The following is a 19,807-nucleotide window of genomic DNA, read 5'->3' on the forward strand; positions in this document are numbered from 1 at the left end:
CCTGCCTCTCTGCTTAATGTCTCAGCCTCTATCTCCCATAAACATCTTTAAAGAAATTTCTCCAGATCACAAGAGGTAGGGAGCAGCCCTCCCCAATCTGAGCTTACCCACTGTTATTCAATTGGTTATGGACTATCATTCCTTTTACCACCCCTACAAGTCATCAACCTCCTTCCCACGAGGGAATCCTGGCCAAGGCAGCAGTCAGTTGCCAGCACCTAGACCTTGAGTCCTTACAGACTAGAGTAGATCTAGGAGCAAGGACTTAGGCACCAGAAATCCATGGGCCCTCATTGCCTTTTTAGCTGAGAGGTCTTGGGTTCTCAGCACCTCATCTGAATGTAACTTTACAGGTATAGTCCATGTGGACTTCTATTTGGAAAGCAATGTGACAGTTTACAAAGCACTTCATCTTCAAGCCCCAAAAGCTAGTACGCATTGGTGTGGTGGAGACTTAGTGATACGTTCTATTGAGCAAAGAATGCATCTGAGGTGGTTCAAGTTCCTGTCCATAGGGCCAGAAAAAGTTTGGTACATGAAGTTCTTTTGAGTTGATCTGGAATTAGGCAAAATAGAGGACAAGACCAAGTTCTCCTTGAGTCATTTGTACATACAGTACTCCTAATGCAGATGATCAGAAATTGCTTTCATTTAGAGGTCTTGGGATCACGTTATAGTTTTGGTCATGTTAGTGACTTGGTTTGCCATGGGATTAAGGGGCTAATTCGGCTGTAATAACCAAGTCCGGAGCTAATTTGTCGACAGTGAAGATTTCTTGTATACTACTGCAGCACCATTAGTTCAGCCAATTCCCTTTACATTAGGCATATTTAGCCATTATTCTTAGTGAGCCAGTCAGAGGGAGTTGATTTGCTGCCTAATCAGACTGCTTTATAGGAAGTAGCTTTGGGACTCTATGTCTACTCTCCAACTTTAGGGTTAAAGCCAGCTCTGTCCAGGTTGAGAGTTTAGAAGTCCACTGTGCATCTTAAGTCTAGGTATCTATATCAAGTGGGAATAAAGCAAAGCAGAAAATATTAGCATTTATTCACCCATAGCCATGTCCCAGGGCCCTCCTCCGGATGCTTAAATAGAAGTGGTTCTTCTAGTCACTGGGACATACTCCAAAAACCAAAGACAAAGACCATGGCACAGGGCAGTATACACAAGGATGTTATCACTTCAAGTTTGAGCTTCCAGTGTTAGGACCATAAACCCACACACACACACACCTCAAACACCCCTGGTAGCTGAGACTCCTCTGCAGACCTAAGGAGCTTGAGATGAAACTATTTTAGAGTCCGGAGGCCTGGCTGCAGGACTTTGCCTAGCAGTCAAACAGCCGCTCTTGAAGACTATCACTACGTGTTTAATATACAAAGTTTTTAGAAAGCTGCTAATTACAATTTCAGGCACTATCAAAGAGTACAGGTTAGCCCCAGCTGTCTTACTCCCTTATACATGGCAGGGGTCCTGGGAACTGGAGTTCGCAATTGCTGGTTCAGACAAAAGACTAACATTTAGCCATACATGAGGCACATAGACCACGCACTTGATGCTTGAGGTCTCCGTGCTTAGGTACTAAAGGACTCACCACTCCAGTGTCCACACCAGAAATTGGGCACCCCTGGGCTCGACTCCCCCACCTGGAGGTTAGTTCTGTGCAGTACAGTCTAGCACGTATCCGTGTGGCTCTTGTACATCCCTGCTGCCACCAGCCTCACCCTGCCTACTCCGATGATCCTTAGCTGGTCCTCCCACTTCCAGCTTTGTTCTACCCAATGCACTCCACAAGGCCAGAAAAGTGGCCTCAAAATCTGACCTTCATCCTGTTTAACATATCCTAAGATGCTCCCTTCAGGGCCACAAAGATAGTCTGAACTTAAGACCCTCAGAGCCTTTTAAGAAAGCCTTAGGATCCCCCTTGCACCTTCTCTGTGCCACTTCTATTACTAGCATTAATAGGGATGGACTGAGCAGTTTCCTGTCGGATACATAAATTCTTCCTTCATAAGGCACCCCACATACTTTTACTGGTCCTTCAGGATTCAATTGGAGTCGTTTCTCCTGTGAAATTTCCCCAACCTTCTTAAATTGAGGGCACAAAGCCCCATGTTCCCTTGGCACTTCCAACTCCCTGGCATGGTGCCTAGCACAATAAGGCACTCCTGTTCTTCCAAGTTACATACTTCCAGTACAAGCTTGTGATTATGCTTTATACCATGACGCACTCAGTTTTACAGAGGGCTATAAAGCCCAATGCACACTAAACTCGAATATTGTCCATTTAACTTTTCAACGGGCACAGCCTTAATGCAAAGGGTATGCAGGTCTTTCATTTACTGTAGATGTATGGAAAAGACTTGGAAACGTCCATGTGTTGGTTTAATTCCTCAACAGTCAAAAATGATACTCAAGCATTTAAGTACTAAAAAAATAGGGTGGTTGTTGGGCACCAAGGAAGGGTTGAAGTCAGTGTTTTGTGAACCAATACTGAAATACCATATTCTCACAATAAAGAGACATTCACTGGAAAGGCTGACTTTGTATCTGCTCTATGACTAAGCTCTTGTAGCTAGTAAACTATGTAAGCTATGAACATTTCTTAACACTTAGAATTTAAAAGCTACTCCCTATTGATTTTTAGTTGGAGAATCATTCAATTATCTACAACATACTTGGCAGACACTAGCTGCATGGCTAATGTGCACATGTCCTACTGCCTGACCTTTGTCATCTCTAACCTGCAGGGGCAAGGGTCTCAGGACCTACACTCACTCTCCCCTGTGTAAGTTCACTGAAGCTAATGGCACCATCCCCCAGTTCCAGGTGGGAGGAGGTAGTCTCAGATATTCAAATATCTACCAATCCTGAGAACTAACAGCTGTAGCCCAAAGGCTATTTAAAGATTTAAGACTCCTGTCTGGACAAGATTAGAAAACCTTGCTTTAAAAAAAAAAAAAAAAAAAAAAAAAAAAAAAAAAAAAAAAAAAAAAAAAAAACCAACAATCTAGAGAACTTTTCAGTAAGCTCTACACCAAACATGGGGCTTGAGAGCATGACCCTGAATATTAGGAGTCATCAGCTTTTGCAACTAAGCCAGTCAGCTACCCCTATATAGCCAAAGCAAACTTGGAAAATAGCCAAGCTGGAGGCCTCACGAGTCTGGATTTCAAGCGGATATTACAAAGCTGTAGTGAACAAGACAGTAGGGTACTGGCATAGAAAGACCTGAGTCGAGGAAACCGGAAACCCAGGCGTGAATCCCAAAACTATGTGGTCACTTCATCTTTGACAAAGCAGGAAAGGGTACCCGATGAGGAAAAAATATGGGCAACCCACATAGCAATATGAAGGCTGATACTGGACCACTTACACCATACACAAAAAATTCAAGATGGATGAAAGACTTAAGTGGGAGGCTTGAAACCGTAAAAATCCTAGACCACACAGGAAGTAACCTCTGACATCGGCTGCAGCAACTTTCCAGGTGTTATTTAGCAAGTATCTTCTCCAGGTGTGTCACTTAGCATCTTCTCCTATTCTGTAGACCTTTCCTTTGCTACGTACAGGTTTTATTTTGATGAAATTTGCTTTTGTTTCCCTTGCCTTAGCATAAGGGGTTTAGTATAACTTCTAGAACTCCAAGAGGACCCAAGTAGTCCAATTAGAAATTAAGACAGGAAAAGACCTCCAGATGGCCAATAGAAATGAGAAACATCACAGATCAGGGAACTAAAAGTCAAGACCACAAGGAGCTACCCCCTCACACCTGTCAGAATGGCTAAATCAACACAAGAAACAGGTGCTGGCAAGGATGCGGAGAAAGGGAAAGTCTACTGCACGGTTGGTGGGAAATGTAAACTGGCGCAGCCACTGACAGTATGTAGGTTCCTCAGAAAGTTCATAGAAGTACCTAGTGATCCAAGAGTTGCACTACTAGGTATTTACCCAAAGGATACAAAAATACCAATTCAAAGGGATACATGCATCCTAGTGTTTATTGTAGTATTATCCACAGTAGCCAAATAATGTAAGTAGCCCAAATGTCCATGGATAGATGAATGGATAAAGATGTGGTCTATGTATACAATGGGTTACTCAGCCAGAAAAAAATTCTTGCCATCAGCTACGACATGGAGCTAGAAACCAGATGCTAGTCACGCCCGAGTATATATAGTGGTGCTCAGTTAACTTTGACTCCAGAGTCCACTCCATCTCCAGCCTCCCTCCACCCTGCAGTCTCTGTAGAGCTATTGCCTGTAATAAGTATTACAATATGGAAATCAAGTTCTTGTACAGAGGCCTACTGATCCAGTCCCAACACCACCATTGGTATAGAACCTACCCAGGCAGGACAAGAGGCCAAGAATTCCTGGGCCCAATTGGTCTTAAACTGAAGACACTGAGGCCAGAAAGCAGCTCCTGGCCATCTAGGAGCTGGCTACCACCAGCCTGCAGCTGCACTTGAATGCAGAAGTTCCTTAGTCCTACAGGCATGGCCGTGAAAGCATGGGGCTCACAGCCCCAGAAACCAAGTAGCTCCCAAACATGACAATGTTCTGGTGCTGGTTTAGAAGGTCACTCTAAGCTGCTGTATTGGAATATTTTATGATAGAAGCCAGTTCAGGGGTGGGATGGGGACTAGTCATTTGATCATTTCCTTGGGGATCCTTTGGCAGGACACTTGTCCATCGATCTGTTTGCACCCTAGTTGGTGGTTTTTCAAGGGCAGGTTCTCCAAAATAAGTGGCAAACTTCTGGCGCCAATGCTAAAGTCCCTGCCAAAGTGCATGCCTGCACACTCAAGCATCTTGGTCTTTTCCCTCCTAGGGGGCCTCAGGCCAGCAGTCAAGGGCTCAGGGAGGGAAGACCTGCAAGCCTCTTACCTACTTTCATGGATTGAAGTGTATTCCCCAATGATCCACTCAAGGCTTTCCTCCCATCCTGCAGAGGGAACCATCAACTATCACCAGATGGAGATGGTCTGTTGCTTAAGTCCCTCAGCTTGTAGTACTTGACTACAGCAGCTCTCGTAGGTTAATACACCTTTGCCAGCCACATGCAGATTTGGACAGTGGGCCCCGCTTTGGGGGTTGGGTGGTCTATATAGAAACACTTGACCAGTTGGAGGAAGCAGAGGACCTGTTCGCAGAATGCAGGCACAAGGGCTCAGCTATGCTTGTTTGGCCAATTCCATTAGCTGAGCTACTGGTCTGAGCTAGTGGATTCTACGGTTTGCTGGAATGAAAGTTGCCTATTGTGAGTTTTGTGTTCCTGGAATGGTCCGGTTCGCTTATGATTTTATCGGGGGTGGGGGAAACAGGGAGAGGAACAAATCTAGACTGAATGAGCTCAGAGCCTGATGTAGGGTTCCATCTCACCTTAAGATAACCTGAGCTGAAATCAAAGTCAAATGCTTAGCTGACTGAACCACCCAGGCGCCCCTGGTTCTTTCACTTTTCTTAATAAGGAGGATAGCTGGGTTCTGGAGAAAGCAGACTCAAGCTTGAATCCTGGCTGTAGACCTTTGCTTGGGAACTTGGGCAAGCCATAACCTTTGAGCCAAAGGAGAGTATGCAAGGGAGGGCCGGACTCACAGGAATTGCTCCCAAGTTCGAGGCTAGGGAAGTCTGCAGTTCTAGCAAGCCTTACAGGGAGGGAGAGTTGAGGACAGGACTCCATCTGCCCTCAGGGCACCATTTCAGCCACTGTGCTGAGTATCAGGCAGCAGAGAAGCAAAAATAGCTGTGCTCATTCTACAACTCCAGAGTTTAGTGCAAAGAGCAAAGACAGGCCAGGAAGTGGTGAGACTGGCCCAGAGTCTTCTCCACTCCAGAATGGACCCGGAATGAAGCATCAAGGCCTTGTACTGACACCTGGAAGCCGATCTAAGGGTTTTGTTGGGAGTTAGCCGAGTAACTGCAACCAGATTACCCAAAGCCAGCCTAGGAGTTTAAGCTTTAAGGAGTTACTTAAGTAGGTTTTTAAGACACTAATTGATGCTTTGGAATGCAATGCAAATTCAGGTGATACTCTTCATTGGTCTGGTGGGCCTTTTGTTCAATATTTGAAGAACATGTGGTCCCTATTCAAGTTCACTGTGGGTGTGAGGAGGCAAGTCAATCCAGCAAGCAGAGGAGTAATGTGGCCTTAGGCGAGTTCAGTTGAACAGACTGGCCTAGAACTGGAACGTACAGGGAAGGCTCAGAAACCACAAGTGCAGCAGCCAGGCAGATGCTGTGCAGAGCAGTGCTGCAGAGTCCTCCAGGGTGGGCCCTGTGGCTAGAAGGGAGCCAGGCAGAGCTACTGGAGAGTAGGACAGGGGCTGGGTCCCCCAGGGCCTTGGAGAGCAACATCCTTCCCAAGCCTACATCTTAAGAGATAGAAGATGCTGGGGGTGCTGACAAGGTTTGAGGTTACTCTGGCTCCAAGTGGGCACAGCAGTTAGGAAGTGGTTAAAGCAGCCCTATGGCAGGTGAGGTGGGTGGTGGTGGTGGTCTTAGTCTGGCCTGGCCTCAGGAAGTGCCTCCAGGAATATTCCTACAGAGATGCCAGGGAGACAGTTGGTAATGGAGGGGAGGTGGTGGGATAAGTAGCTGGATGAACCACGTAGAGCAGGAATCACTAGGATACTGACATTCAGAGTCCCTACTAGAAACCCAAGGCAGGTTGTTAGGAGGTTGTATTAAGGTGTATGTATGCAGAACCCAAGAAGTGCTGGAACCACAGCTGATACCAGTTATTACTGAGTCCTTACAGCTGAGACCACTAAACAGACCATCCCAGAGATTAACCAGAGAATAATGCTGACGTCTCTCCCCCGCTTCAACCCTGGTAACCTTCTACCAAGTCCTGTCTGTAGAAGGACTATGTTTAAGCTAGGACCAGCATCCCCTCACAAACTTCGGGTCCCCAGGTTAGCAGAATTTCCTAAACTAGCAGCAAGATCTTTTGCCAGGGTTTTGAGGTGGTTTTACTTAAGTCTCCTTTTCAAACAGCATTAAGTCAGATTCTGTACACCTGTCAGTACCAGCTTGCAAGAGCTTGAGGTTGGTGCCAGTTTTACTTCCACATACATCCTTATGTTAAGCATCCTAGGGGTGAACTTCAGTCCACCTGTTCTGAATCCAAGTCCCATTAAAGGCTGATAATTAAATCCCGGTTTCTCAGGATAGTTACAGCCACCACTTGTTTGACTACTTGTTTCAGTAGTTACTCTTTTGTATGAAGGCTTAACATTCCTTCAGGGTCCTTCGAGTTCACAAGACTACCCTCCCATCCATGGTTTCTTGATCGAAGATCCCATGTGGGGTGTGAGGTCAACCATTTGAACATCTGTGTGCCAGGTGTATACTCCGAATGTTTCAGGAAAGAACCAGGAATATGCTCCTAAGGGCTGGAAGCTTGGAATTTAAGAGAAGGTGGTCAAAGAAGCAGACCTGCATGGAGCAGGTGACACTGGAGCAGTTAGGTACTTGGGAAGAGTAATTTGAGGTAGAAAAATTGCCCAAGGCCCTGCGGGCAGGGAGCATTCCTGGAGCAACAAGGCGGACAGTTTGCAAGAGAAAGAAAGGAAGGTAGTTGAGGGCAGTAGATGGAGGCTTTCCTAACCCTTAGACTTAGCCCTTAGGGCCCAACCAGCTTTTTTTTTTTTTTTTTTTTAAAGGCTTTAAGCTCTGGAGACTTGAAATTCCCATAGAGTTTAAGGTGAAAAGTAGGTTTCAATTGAAAGGCTGCAATCTGGATAGCAGACGGAGGTGAAGGTGGGGAGGGTAGGAGCCTAGCAGGCCAGAGAGCAAACACCTGCCCACACTAACCCAAGGGCGCCTTCAGAGCTTGGCCCTGTGGGACTAACAGCCAAGGAGGCAAGAAGGGATTTGTCCGGACGTATTTTGAGAAACAGTGCCTTTCCAGTATGTTAGAGGCGTGGAAAGTCAAGGATCACCCTCCAAGGGTTCCCAGGTGCTCCCTGCTCAGGAAGGCGGTTCCCCTGCTGGAAAAGGAGCCTTGGGGCAACACCTCGGAGCCCTTGCTCCCCACCCCCCCGCGTTAATTTAACGAGAAGCCGCTGCCTCGGTCTAATTCAGAGTCGCTCCTTTCCTTCCGCCTCACTGATTGACAAAAGCCCCGCGGCTTCCCTTTGCTTTCCTCGGCTTTTGGCTTTCCCTGGAAGTTTTGAGCTGGGAGTTCAGGCCCACCGAGGAGATCCCCAAAGTTTCCGCTGCCGTCGGATTTTTTAGGGGAAGGGCGACTCCTACACCCAGGTTCTTAAGAGAAGCAGCAGCAGTCTGTTTGCGACAGCTGAGCGAACACAAGCACGAAAAAGGCCCCGGCCCGCAGCCCCGCAGCCCCGCAGCCCCGCAGCCCCGCAGCCCCGCAGCCCCGCAGCCCCGCAGCCCCGCAGCCCCCGACGCCAGCCTCGAGCGGCCGGAGCAGGAGCCGCAGCCCCACCGCGGCCAGAGCCAGTCTGACGCCCGCCGGCCCGCGCAGCCCCCTTTTCACGGGGCCGCGTGGGACGTCACTTCCGGGGCGGGCCGGGGCGGGGCGGGCCGCGCGGGGGGAGGGGCGGCGCGGTCCGCGCAGGCTCACGCGGGCTGCAGCCGCCGAGCCGAGCGCTTGACTATATATGGTCAAAGCTGGGGGCGAGCCGCGCGCGGGGCCGCGCTTCCGGGTTCGGCGGCGGCGGCGGCGGCAGCGCGCAGGGCAGGGCGCGAGCCGGCCTCGGAGCCCCGGCCTCGGACCGCCCCCTCCGCGCCCGGCACGCCCGGCGCCGCCTTCCGGCCCCGCGTCCCCGGCCCGGCCCCGTCCCGGTCCCCGGCCCGTCCCCCGCCCGGCCCCGGCCAGTGTGCTTCGCGGCGCGGGCGGCCCCGGAGGCTCGCGGTAACAAGTGGGCGAGGATGCCGTACGAGATCAGTAAGTGCCGCGCCCGCCGCCCCCGGCCCGGGCGCCCCCCGCCGGGCCCCTCGGCGGTCGGCGGGGCGCGGGGCGCGGGGTGCGGGGCGGCGGGGCCCCGGCCGCGGGGGGGGGGCGGGCGCGAGCCGGCGACGGCCCCGCCGCCCTCGGGGCGCCCCGCGGCGACCCCCGGCCCGGGCGCCCCGGACTGGGCGCTGCAGGCGGGCCCGTGGGAGCCGCCGCCGCCCCGCAGGGCCTGGCCCGGGGCGCCGGCCGGGAAGTCGCGCGGTCCCCTGCGCTCCTGCAAAGAGGCAACAGGTGACCGGCTGGGACCGGCCGGGGCCCCTCTGGCGTCCGCTCGCGGCCCCCGGCCCCCGGCCCCCGCGGCCCCAGCCCGCCGGGGCCACCCGGGGGCCGCCCCTAACGCGCCCGCGCGGTCCTGTCTCCGCAGAGAAGGTGTTCGCCAGCCTCCCGCAGGTGGAGAGGGGCGTCTCCAAAATCCTCGGCGGCGACCCCAAGGGCAACAATTTCCTTTACACCAACGGAAAGTGCGTCATCCTGAGGAACATCGACGTGAGTAGCCTCGCCCCACCTCGCGCTCGACCCTGGCGAGCTCCCGGGTTAATTCCCCTTCGCCTCCACCCCCGCCCCCCACGGTCTCCGCGGGAGCCGCGGCCCGGCCCGTGAGGACACGCCACGCCCCCGCAGCCCGGGGGACCGCACCTCGGAAGCCGGGAAGGCGGTTTTCAAGCTTACCTAGGCCCTCTTCTGTCGGTTCTGGGGAAACTGAGGCTCAGATTAGCTCAGTGCATAAGTATGGGGCCCCGGATTAATCCGGTTAGCTGCGGCCTGACCGCGGGGCACTTGCTGACTCGGGCCTCAGAACCCCTGTCCTCATCTGTAAAATGGAGGTGGTGAGAGGAGGCTCCCCCCGCCCCCACTTCCCTCTGCCGGCCTGGGCCCACGGAATGCGACGAGGCGCCCCTCCAGCCCAGCACGCCTGGCACACACCCAGCACTGGGTAGATGGCACTTAGGTATAATCGTCGTGAACACCCAGGGTCTCCGCGTGGCAGAGCCAGGACTCCTGCTCAGGCCTCTGCGCTCCAGCCTGGTGTGAGCCCCAGTGGAAAATCAGGAACCAGTTTACTCCCGTGAATCCTTTAGACAGACCTCCTGTACCCAGGCCGAGAATGCTCCTGGAGCCAATGTCGTGGGAAATCCTCGCAGATTCCTCTTACTCCTCTGTAATTACTGAAATGGCCCAGCCTGCTTGTTGGTCTCCCCACTGCTGGGTTCGCACACTGAGATCTTTCTTCTCCCTTCCTCAGCCTGAGTTATAGAATGGGGGATGGAAGGTGGAAGTGCCAGCACGACCATTGGTGGGGGGAGGAGTTCTCCTGCCCAGCACTCGGGGGTTGGGCCATGCGCACAGTTTGTAGGTGGATGATTTTGATTGGTTATGTTCCCAGGGGTTGTCAACTTAGATTCACATTTGTTGTGATTACCCTTAGTTGGTTGGGATTGTTGCTCATCAGATGCACTTGCCCTCAGGGGCCTCACAACTGGCTGAGGGAGTAAAGGGGCTCTGTGGGCCTCGCCTTTTTTCCTGACCTGTGAAAGGAGAGCTCTGAGTGGTCTGAAGTGCTGCTGGCCCTCCCGTCATCTCTGGGTGATCCAGCCTGTCACTGCTGTCCCTCTGCTGAAGGACCGAGCTCCAGGTGGCAGTTGCAGTCCTGCCCCTGGTTGCTGGGCACCTCACATGAAAGGGTGGGAGGGTGTGAATGTTCACTGAAGGTGCTAAGAGCTCTTGTGCTAGTCACACAGATTCCTAGAAAGCTGATCTGGCCTCCCTCAGAACTGAGGGAAACCTCACCAGGGACTTAGGTGGGAATGATCTGGAGCTTTCCCGGGTGAAGTCCCAAGATTTTTGAGTAAATAAATGTTAGATGGCCCTAAGCAGGTACTCACTTGTAGTCTGGCAAACAAAATGGACTCAACCATTCTCAGAGATCCAGCAGGGGGGCTCCCGGGTTTGGCCCTGACTGACGATCCCCTGACTGATGATCATGCACGTGTCGTGGCGGTCTACATGTACTTCTGGGGGGAGGCCTCACGTGAGGTACCTACTGTGTGTCTGGTTGCCGTGAAGGGTTCTTGCACTGCAGCATCTCCTGCAGCCCTGTGGGCCCATTGCTCTGCAGAGGGGTCAGGCCCGCAGGCAAGGGCGGAGCAAGTCATTGGAGCTGCTTCCCAACCGAGAAATAGTTCTCAGCAGTGCACAAGCACCCCCTTTGCAAACGTTCCCCAGCTTGTGAAAGCCATTCTGCTCATTCTTCCGAGGTCTTTTTTTTTTTTTTTTTTTCCTGGTACCCCAGAGTTTACCATTCTTTTTTGAGGGCATGTCTCCTTTCCTCTCCTATCTATATGTAAGTTTCTGCAGGGCCAGGACAGCATGAGATGCTGCTGACGTGTTCCTTTTCTGGATGTAACTCAGGCACTTAGGCTCTTGTAGGATTGGGAGCCATTGGTACTTACTTAACGATGGACACCATTTTTATTGGGGCACAGCATTCCTGGGAAAAAGACACAAACCCTTATGAACGTTCAGGCGATAGGAAGGAAGGTGGTCTGCCTATAATACAGGCTCAGGAGGGAGAGGAGGCCTGAAAGAAAGGTTGGGACCAGGTGAGGGAATGTCCCAACAGCTATCTGTTTGGCTTCCCCTACTTTGATGTGTCCAAAGCACGTTCAGGTTTCCCACATGTCCTTCCCCCAAAACAACAGTGCCGTTCCTCTAGCTGTTCAGGCCCCAAACCTTAGCCTTCTACTTGATTTCCTGCTTTCTCTCCCATCCCATAGTTAATTCTTTAGTGGATCCTGGAGACTACTTTCAGACTAACGTCAGAACTGACATTTTTTCTGCCTGTTCTGCTTCCACCCTCATCTAAGCTACCATCCTCTCTGGATTGCAAAACAGAAAACCCAGACTGGTCTTCCTGATTCCATGCTGGCTCTCCTCCAGTCTCCTCTCAGCACGGCTGGACCAGTTATGTCACATATCTGTCTCAGGATATAAGAATTAACAGCACTTCCATCCTGGCCTTCTCTGCCCCTCAGTGCTAACACAGAACGAGCCAGGAAGCAGGCCAGCACATTCTACAACTATGTGTGCATCTACCTATCTTCTGTAACTAGACTGGAAGCTCCTCGAAAGCAGCCCTTTGTTCTCCTCTGTTTCATTTGCTATTGTGTCCTCACCCAGGAAAGTACCTGACACATAACAGGTGCTCAATAGGTTTATTCATTGGTCAAAAGGCCTTGAAAGCCAAGCTGTGTCATGGAGATAATAGGCAGCCATCGAAGGTTTTACTGCTGAAAATAAAAGTTCAGCCGGCTTGAGGTTGCTGGACTTAATACTTTGCAGCATTCCCCCTTCTTTCAAACCAAACAGGTATCTATGCCCATATGACTTCCCGGTTGGAGCCACTGCTGTCATCCATTGTGTTGACTTAAAAGTTATTTTGTGAACCTAGCATAATGGTATTTCATAAGCTTGTAGAAAAGAGTGTTGCTTACCTATTTTCTTTCAACACATCTGTGGCCACACAGAATTAAAAGCATGCAGTGATGTAGCCATCTAGGAAGAATAATCCAGAAGGGAGGGCCTGGTATATTACCGTGAGGCCAGAATGCCACTCACTGCCCCTACCTGTTCTGCAGAGACAGGCGAGAGTTACTCCCAATGGCAGTGAGGGAGCCTTTTCAGGATTCTGAACTGCCCAGCATCATGGCCCTGTAAAAAAACAGCTTTGGCAAATGAACTTCCCAGCAGAGGCGCCTCAAAAGCTGCCAGAAGCAGCCAGCAGACCTGCTACAAGGGCAGGTTTGGAGCTTCCTTTTAAAGCAATCCAATCCCTAGATTCCAGAACCAAAACGTATATTTGAAAAAGTGACATATAAAATCAAATTCCAGGAAGTGAACTATCTGTTGCAGTTCAGCATGCTCTGCTTCAAAGCGCAGCGTGAAACGCAGGGTTGTTGAACTTGAGTCCTGAGTTTCTCCAGGAGCAATCTGCTGCCAGCCATGTGCAGAAGGACCACCTGTGCGTGCCCACCCCTCAGGGGGTGGGGGGTGTACATGAAGGGACAGATGGCTCGAGAAGGATTGACATCGTCCCTTCTGTCTATTTGTACATGCCTCCTGAGTCCCTGCTGTGCGTCAAGGAAGGCCACCAGCCCTGGGGGGAGCACAGATACAGAGGAGGCCCCTCCTGCATGGAACTCCTGCTCTTGGTGGGGAGTGAAACCAGCTTCCAGGTGACAGAAGGGAGTGATGTATTTGGTTACCCCCTGGATGGGAGACCAGCAGGCAGCATGTGCACGAGGTTGAACCAGTGAGGACACGGGCTCAGACAAGGCCACGGGCTCAGACAAGGCAGCTGTGTGGGGCCCAGCTGGAGCTGTCACATGGGCAGTCATGGCAGGGGTTCCCTGAGCCTTACCTGGCCCAGGACAGGCACTTCCTTTCCACCCCCGCCCAGCTGCCTTGCTCCTCCCTCTTCTGTACTTGTACTTATCAAGCATCTGCTTCGCTAAGCCCAGGAGCCTGTCCTCAGAGCTCGGTCTAGTGGGGAAAACCGACACGAGGGCATGGATGGGACGGACACTGCGGGGAAGCACGTGTGCCGTGGGGCCCTCGCTACAGGGTCAGTACTGTCAGGCAGGTGAGGTAGGCTTGGCCAGAGGTCCCTGGCAGGGGTTGTGGACTTCTGGGGCTGGAGCCCTGGGTGTGAGGGAGCTGAGCATGTGCAGGGCCCAGGGGTGGGGGGCTGGGCAGCCCTGTTGTGGAGGCCACCAGGACAGTTAAAAATTAGGCAGAGGGGATCCTTGGGTGGCACAGCGGTTTGGCGCCTGTCTTTGGCCCAGGGCGCGATCCTGGAGACCCAGGATCGAATCCCACGTCGGGCTTCCAGTGCATGGAGCCTGCTTCTCCCTCTGCCTATGTCTCTGCCTCTCTCTCTCTCTCTCTCTCTCTCTGACTATCATAAATAAATAAAAATTAAAAAAAAAAAAAAAAGAAATTAGACTGCAGGGCACCTGGGCAGCTCAGTCGGTTAAGCATCTGCCTGTGGCTCAGGTCACAGTCTCAGGGGCCTGGGTCAAGCTCCACATCAGGCTCCCTGCTCAGGAAGGAGTCTGCTTCTCCCTCTCCCTGTGCTGTTCCCTCTGCCTGTACGCACGCGTGTGTGCTCTCTCTCTTAAATAAATCTTAAAAAAAAAAAAAAAGATGAAGCCGACCAGTAATATGACCAGATCTGTAGTAGAGATTGTTCTATACCTAAGATTTGAGGTTTAAGATGAACACACTCAGCAAGTGCCTAACAGATGATAGAACCAATCCTTGGCTCTTGGTGTTTCCCACACACATTCACTAAGCTCGTCTTTCTGAGCCCTGCCCATGGCCACAGTGCCCAAGATTTAAATCCGTGGTTATGAGGAGATTTTGCCCCAAGCTCCACCCCCTGAGAGATATTTGGCAATGTCTGAAGTTATTTTTGGGCTACTAGTACCTATCTAGTAAGTAGAGGTCAGGGATGTTGCCAAGTGTCCCACAATGCACAGGACTGAGCTACAGGTAACCTGGCCCAAACTACCAGTAGTGTTGAGATTGAACCTTGGTGGGTAACTTTCGAATGCTCTGGTTAAGCATTTTAAAAAAGAATGTCCTGTGTGACTTGGGAATAAGAGGGAAGATCCAGTTTGCCACGGAGCAGCAGGAAAGGTTTTTGGAGAAGGGAAACATTTGAGTTGGGCTTTGGAGGCTGAGTAAGAGTTTTCCAAGAAGAGGAAACTGTCCAAGTCAGAGACAGCAGAGATGAGAGACAATATAGATAGGGAACCATGTGTGCACAGAGTGTGCACAGAGGTTGGAAGACCTCTGATTTGTATGCTCTCAGCACAGTTATGGGCTCCTGCACATGGTTGGTGGGTTTTTTTTTTTATTTTATTTATTTATTTATGATAGTCACAGAGAGAGAGAGGCAGAGAGGCAGAGGCACAGGCAGAGGGAGAAGCAGGCTCCAAGCACCGGGAGCCCGATGTGGGACTCGATCCCGGGTCTCCAGGATCGCGCCCTGGGCCAAAGGCAGGCGCTAAACCGCTGCGCCACCCAGGGATCCCCCTGGTTGGTGGTTTTGATGTGTTTCTTACCCTGTTCCCATTCGTAGAGGTAGAGAGAGGGACATCACACCCTTGGAGGTTAAAGAAAACAAGGTTGCAGCCTCATGCTTGAGGCCAGTGGAGAGGTGGTCCTGATTCCTGTTGGGTGGTGGAAGCCAAGCCTGTCCTAGGATGGCTGGAGATGCCTGTTTGGATCCCCGTGCGATCCTGACCCTGTGACTGTGCCCCCACCAACCCATCACCCTCCACCACGGGGCCTTCTTACAGATGGTAGACTCCTGGAGTGGAAAGGGCTGTTTGTGCTTCTCTTCTAAAGTCTCAGTGGTGGAACCTGCCCAGCTTTGGTGGTGATATACCCCCTAGGAAGACCTGGATCCCAAGCTTTGGTCTACTTGCTAGTAGCTTCTACCCCTGGTTTTATCTCTGCTCCCTGGGATCTTATCCAGGAAATGGCTGTTCCTCTCCCCCACACCATCCCAGTGTGGGCGCTCCAGGCACTTAACACCCCCGCCCATGTTCAGCTGGTCTCCAGGGAACACAGACTTAAGGCCAGTCCAGCATGCAACCCGGAGCACTGGCTCTGGCAAAGGAGCTCATCTTGGTTGAGCGCATTTTGTGCTGGGCTGTGGCCGAGCACTTACTGTACTTTATCCCATTTGGCTTTCTTATCTGTAAGAATAGGGACACGAGTCATGGGGTCACTGTAGGATTTAGCTTAGTTCATTTACAAGTATCCCTAGGGCCTCATGCTTGAGGCCAGCGGAGAGGTGGTCCTGATTCTGGACCCCTAGAGGGTCACCTGGGCTGAGATGGTACACATTGCCCTCCTTTTCACAACTGCCCTATTGGCTACAGACTGTCTCCTAGAGATGTGGCCACCGAAGCCCCAGGAGGTGCTGGGAACTGTCCCCAGGTAGTCTCCCCTCATGACTCCTCAGGAAGGCTCTAGGCAGAAGAGGGAAAGGTGGGGGATAGGCGGGGAAGTGCCAGTGTCCTGTGTGCAGGGGTCCCTGTGTTAAATGTGATTTGCTCCCGTCAGGAAAAGGTTGAGCTGGAAGCAGGAGGAACAGTCCCTTGGGGAGTGGCAGACCATAGGGATTCCTGAGTGGCCCCACATGGTTCTGAAATGCTCAAACATTAGCCACATTGATGTGCTCCTCTGAGTCAAAGAATCCGGCTAACAATGGTACCAATCATAGGTAAGAGACTAGAACTGAGGAATAAAGGCTCTTACCTGGTTTCAAGTCCCCACCCCCACCACTTACCAGCTGGGAAGCCTTGGGTACATCACCCTTTCTGTGCCCAGTTTGCTTGTGAAGTGGGTTGCAAGCTTACCTTCCTGTGAGGCTTTAGAGGAATCAACAGAGTGAAACTTCCATGGAGCACGGTGGTTCAGGAATGGTTCTTGGGGTCCAGCCAGCCTGAGTCTTCTGGGGCATTTGGAGGCAGTGGTGTTGGATCAGATGCAGGCCCTATTCTCTGCGGAGTCTGTTTAGTGAGAAGCCATGTGGGTGTAAGAATGGTACAAGGCGGAAAGTCGTAAGGGTGATGGGGTGGGAGGTGAGGCAGGTAGTGGGCATTCAGGGCTGGAAGAGATTGTTTCCAGTTGGAGCAGCAGGAAAGGATTCTTGGAGGTGACTTTTGCCTGGGTGGTAGAAGATAATTAGAAGGCATCATTGAGGACCAGGAAGGAGGGAAGGCATTTCAGGCGGAGGCAGGTGAAGAGAAGAAAGTCAGTTAGTGATTTCACGGAGGAAGGAGTGAGTCATAATGGACGATGGACTTTGGATTGCCAGTTAGGACGCCAGTCCTCTGGGCGAGCGGGAGCTTTGAAGGTGGAACAGGGAAGTGCTCACTGGTCGCTACTGATCGCAGGTCATATTTGTATGAAGCATTTGCTCACTACTGGATGTCTAGGGCCAGCTCAGAGGGGGTGCAGGGAGTTCTTGGAAGGAGTAAATGAGTCATACTTAGGTGTTCTTTCTCTCTTCAGAGGCAGCAGGGGTGGAGGGGGGGCTCAGCCTCTGGGTTCAAGCTTGCCGCTTGAAGCACACATGTCTGCACGAACCCCACACAGGGTTACTGTGCAGTACTTTGAGTTTGTCCTCAGTCATCAATGGACAGAGGTCCCTGCAGATCGTGTCGGATACCCAGGTCCAGCTACCAGGGAACTGCTTTTAGGAACTAGAAGTATTTGGAAAGCCAGTGCTCTGAATGAAATGCAATCCTCCCAGAAGGTCATGCTCACTTTGTCTGGTCTGAGTTTGGAGGAGCCCAGGACACTCTCTGGAGGCACCAGGGACCAGCAGCTGCTACAGGAGAGCACAGAGGCCCTTCTCAGAGTGCCGTGCCCAACAGCTTCTACACTGGTCTGTCAGGGAGGCCGCACTGTGGGTGGTGTGGTGACCTCTGATCCCTCCTGAGCCTCAGAGGACATAGGACCTGAAAGAGCTTTGGGGAGCCGGTGGCTTAGGTAGACCCTGCCCGAGGAAGGGAGTTTCAGCATTCCTTTGGTTGATGTCTTGAGTCTCCTCCTGCAGGGTGGAGATTGGGACAATGTGGGGCATTTGGGATCCTTTTCTGTTTGACAAGATTGTCAGAAGGAAGTCTGGTCCTGGGGAGGGGCCTCCACAGGTAGGAGCCCCCAGGCCGTAGTCCACAGGAGAGTGGGCCTCCTCGGGTTGGCCGTGGTGCCTCCTGTCACCTGGCTCCCACTGTGGCCAGAATGCCCTCACCTTGCTGTCCCTGCAGGTGTTTGTAGAGTCTGCAAGGCATGTGATAGGCCAGCCGTGTCCCAGAGTCTTTTGTCACATCTCTGACTGTGTCTTTTCCTGTCTTCTGTGAGGCTCCCTGACCTCCCAGGCGGTGGGGGTGGGATGGGAGGTGGGCAGCATTCTGGGGCTTATGCCAGGATCTCACTAGCCCTGAGCTCTGCCCCTCACTTGGCAGTATTGCTGAGTGCCCACTGCCAGGCCCTGAGCTAGGGGTGGTGCAGGGGAGGGGCCTTGGCCTGGGAGGGCAGGCCTGAGGGGGGCCAGAGTGGGGGTCCTGTGTGTGGTGCGGGGTCTGAGAAGAGTGCAGGCAGTGGGATTGGGTCTTGCAGCTCCTGGGGGAAGGATACCAGGCAGGGAAACAAGGTAGTCAGAGGTGGGACTTAGAGACGAGAAATAGAGACTAGTGGTACTAGTGTAGGCCCCAAGAGGGGTGGGAGGAACTGGATGGAATCTGGGGAGGGGGGAGGAAAGAGGAGGTGGGTTTGGGAACTGTCAGAGAAGACTGGGCAGGGCTGGGCCAGGCCTGGGTCAGAGACCAGTCAGTGGGAAGCTGTGGCGGGCTGTGTCAGCCAGCCCACATCCCCTTTGACACCCATGGGGCCTCAGGTGCCAGGGCTACCCCTGTTTTTTCTCTCCCTGTAGAAGTGCAGGAAGTCCTGGGAGAGGGGTACCCCAGCTTCAGCACCCCTGGTTGGATGACTTCAAAGCATTCCTGAACCACCTCCCCAGGCCCCTAGGGAGGGGGAGCCCCTGCCGTAACAGGAATATTCCTGTTACGGCAGGTGCACCCAGAATTGGCTTTCTTCCCTTTACTGGCTCATTTTCCCTCTTCCCTAGCTCTGGCCAAATAAATTACTCATCCAAGTCCTAGTCTTCCCTGAGGCAGCAGGGGAGGGAGGATGCGTGAGGGGAGCTGCTGCCGCACCCTCCCCCCCCCCACCCCCCATGAGGCAGGGAGTATTGGGTCCAAATAAATCCTTGTGCCTTGTAGACCTTAGTTGATCTGGAATGAGCTTGACTGGGCAGGACAGCAGTGGGAACAGGAGAGCTGTCCTTTCTGCCTCTAGAAGCTAGCCGCCTTGTGTCTGCTGAGCAGAGGTGGAGAGCTTGCCACCGACTGCGATGAAGTCATTATGTTCAGCTTGGAGAATCTGGCCCCCTCCCTCGCTGGCTCAGTTGTATTTGCAGTGCAGACAAGGGAGATGTCTCATCCAGCCTGGGATTCTGGTGCTGAGCCTGCTGGGGATGACCTTGGGTGTCTACCACCACCCCCCACCCCTCCCACCCCCCCCACCCCCCCCACCCCCCCCCCCCCGCACTTGCCACCCTGACCATTTAGGGGAAGGAATGTGTAGGGGCAGAACTTCTCCCAGGGGCAATGCCTACTCATCTTGCATCCTTGACCCTGTGCCCTCAGAGCCCACCCTTTTAAAGGCAGAGCCCAGTGGGGCTGAGTGCCAGCATGGGCAGTCCGTTGCCCATGGGATGTGTTTCTCATATGTAAAGTGGGCTGGTGGTACCCACTGTGTAGGATGTAAGATCCCTCAGTCAGCCTTGAAACAGAGGCTTGGAAAGGATCTCAGTAGGGGTGGCCTGTCCACATTTGGCCAGCTTCTTTGCTGGCCACCTTCTTTGCAAGGGATCTTGTCCATGTTAGAGTGTTAGAATAAAGCACTAATCTGGGCACGAGTGGGTTGGATTAGGGAGCTGTCTACTGGATACCAAGTGTTTTTGTTTTATTGAGGTGTAATTTACATACAGGAAGATTCATCTGCTACGTGACGGTGACAGATATGTTCAGTCCCATAACCACCACTTCAGTCCTGACACAGAACCTTTGCATCATTTCCAGAAGTGCTCTCTTAACCCCTCACCATCAGGGGTTGCTTCCTCACCTAACACCTGGCAAGGCCCAATCAGTTTTCTGTCCCTTAAAGTTGGCATTTTCCAGAATGT

General features: G+C 52.3%; 1 protein-coding gene across 1 annotated transcript in view; it reads left to right on the forward strand.

Annotated features, from left to right (window-relative positions):
• The first annotated feature begins 8,757 nt into the window (after positions 1 to 8,757).
• The window catches only part of WDR1 (WD repeat domain 1), a 43,212-nt gene continuing 32,162 nt past the window's right edge, over positions 8,758 to 19,807 (forward strand). The window contains exons 1-2 of the mRNA XM_072806300.1: positions 8,758 to 8,916; positions 9,347 to 9,468. Coding sequence (XP_072662401.1) covers positions 8,901 to 8,916; positions 9,347 to 9,468 — 138 coding nt within the window. The 5' untranslated portion in view covers positions 8,758 to 8,900. The remainder of the gene's footprint in view (positions 8,917 to 9,346; positions 9,469 to 19,807) is intronic.

The sequence above is a fragment of the Canis lupus genome, chromosome 2, assembly GCF_048164855.1.
Source record: "Canis lupus baileyi chromosome 2, mCanLup2.hap1, whole genome shotgun sequence".
In the NCBI taxonomy this organism is placed as follows: domain Eukaryota; kingdom Metazoa; phylum Chordata; class Mammalia; order Carnivora; family Canidae; genus Canis; species Canis lupus.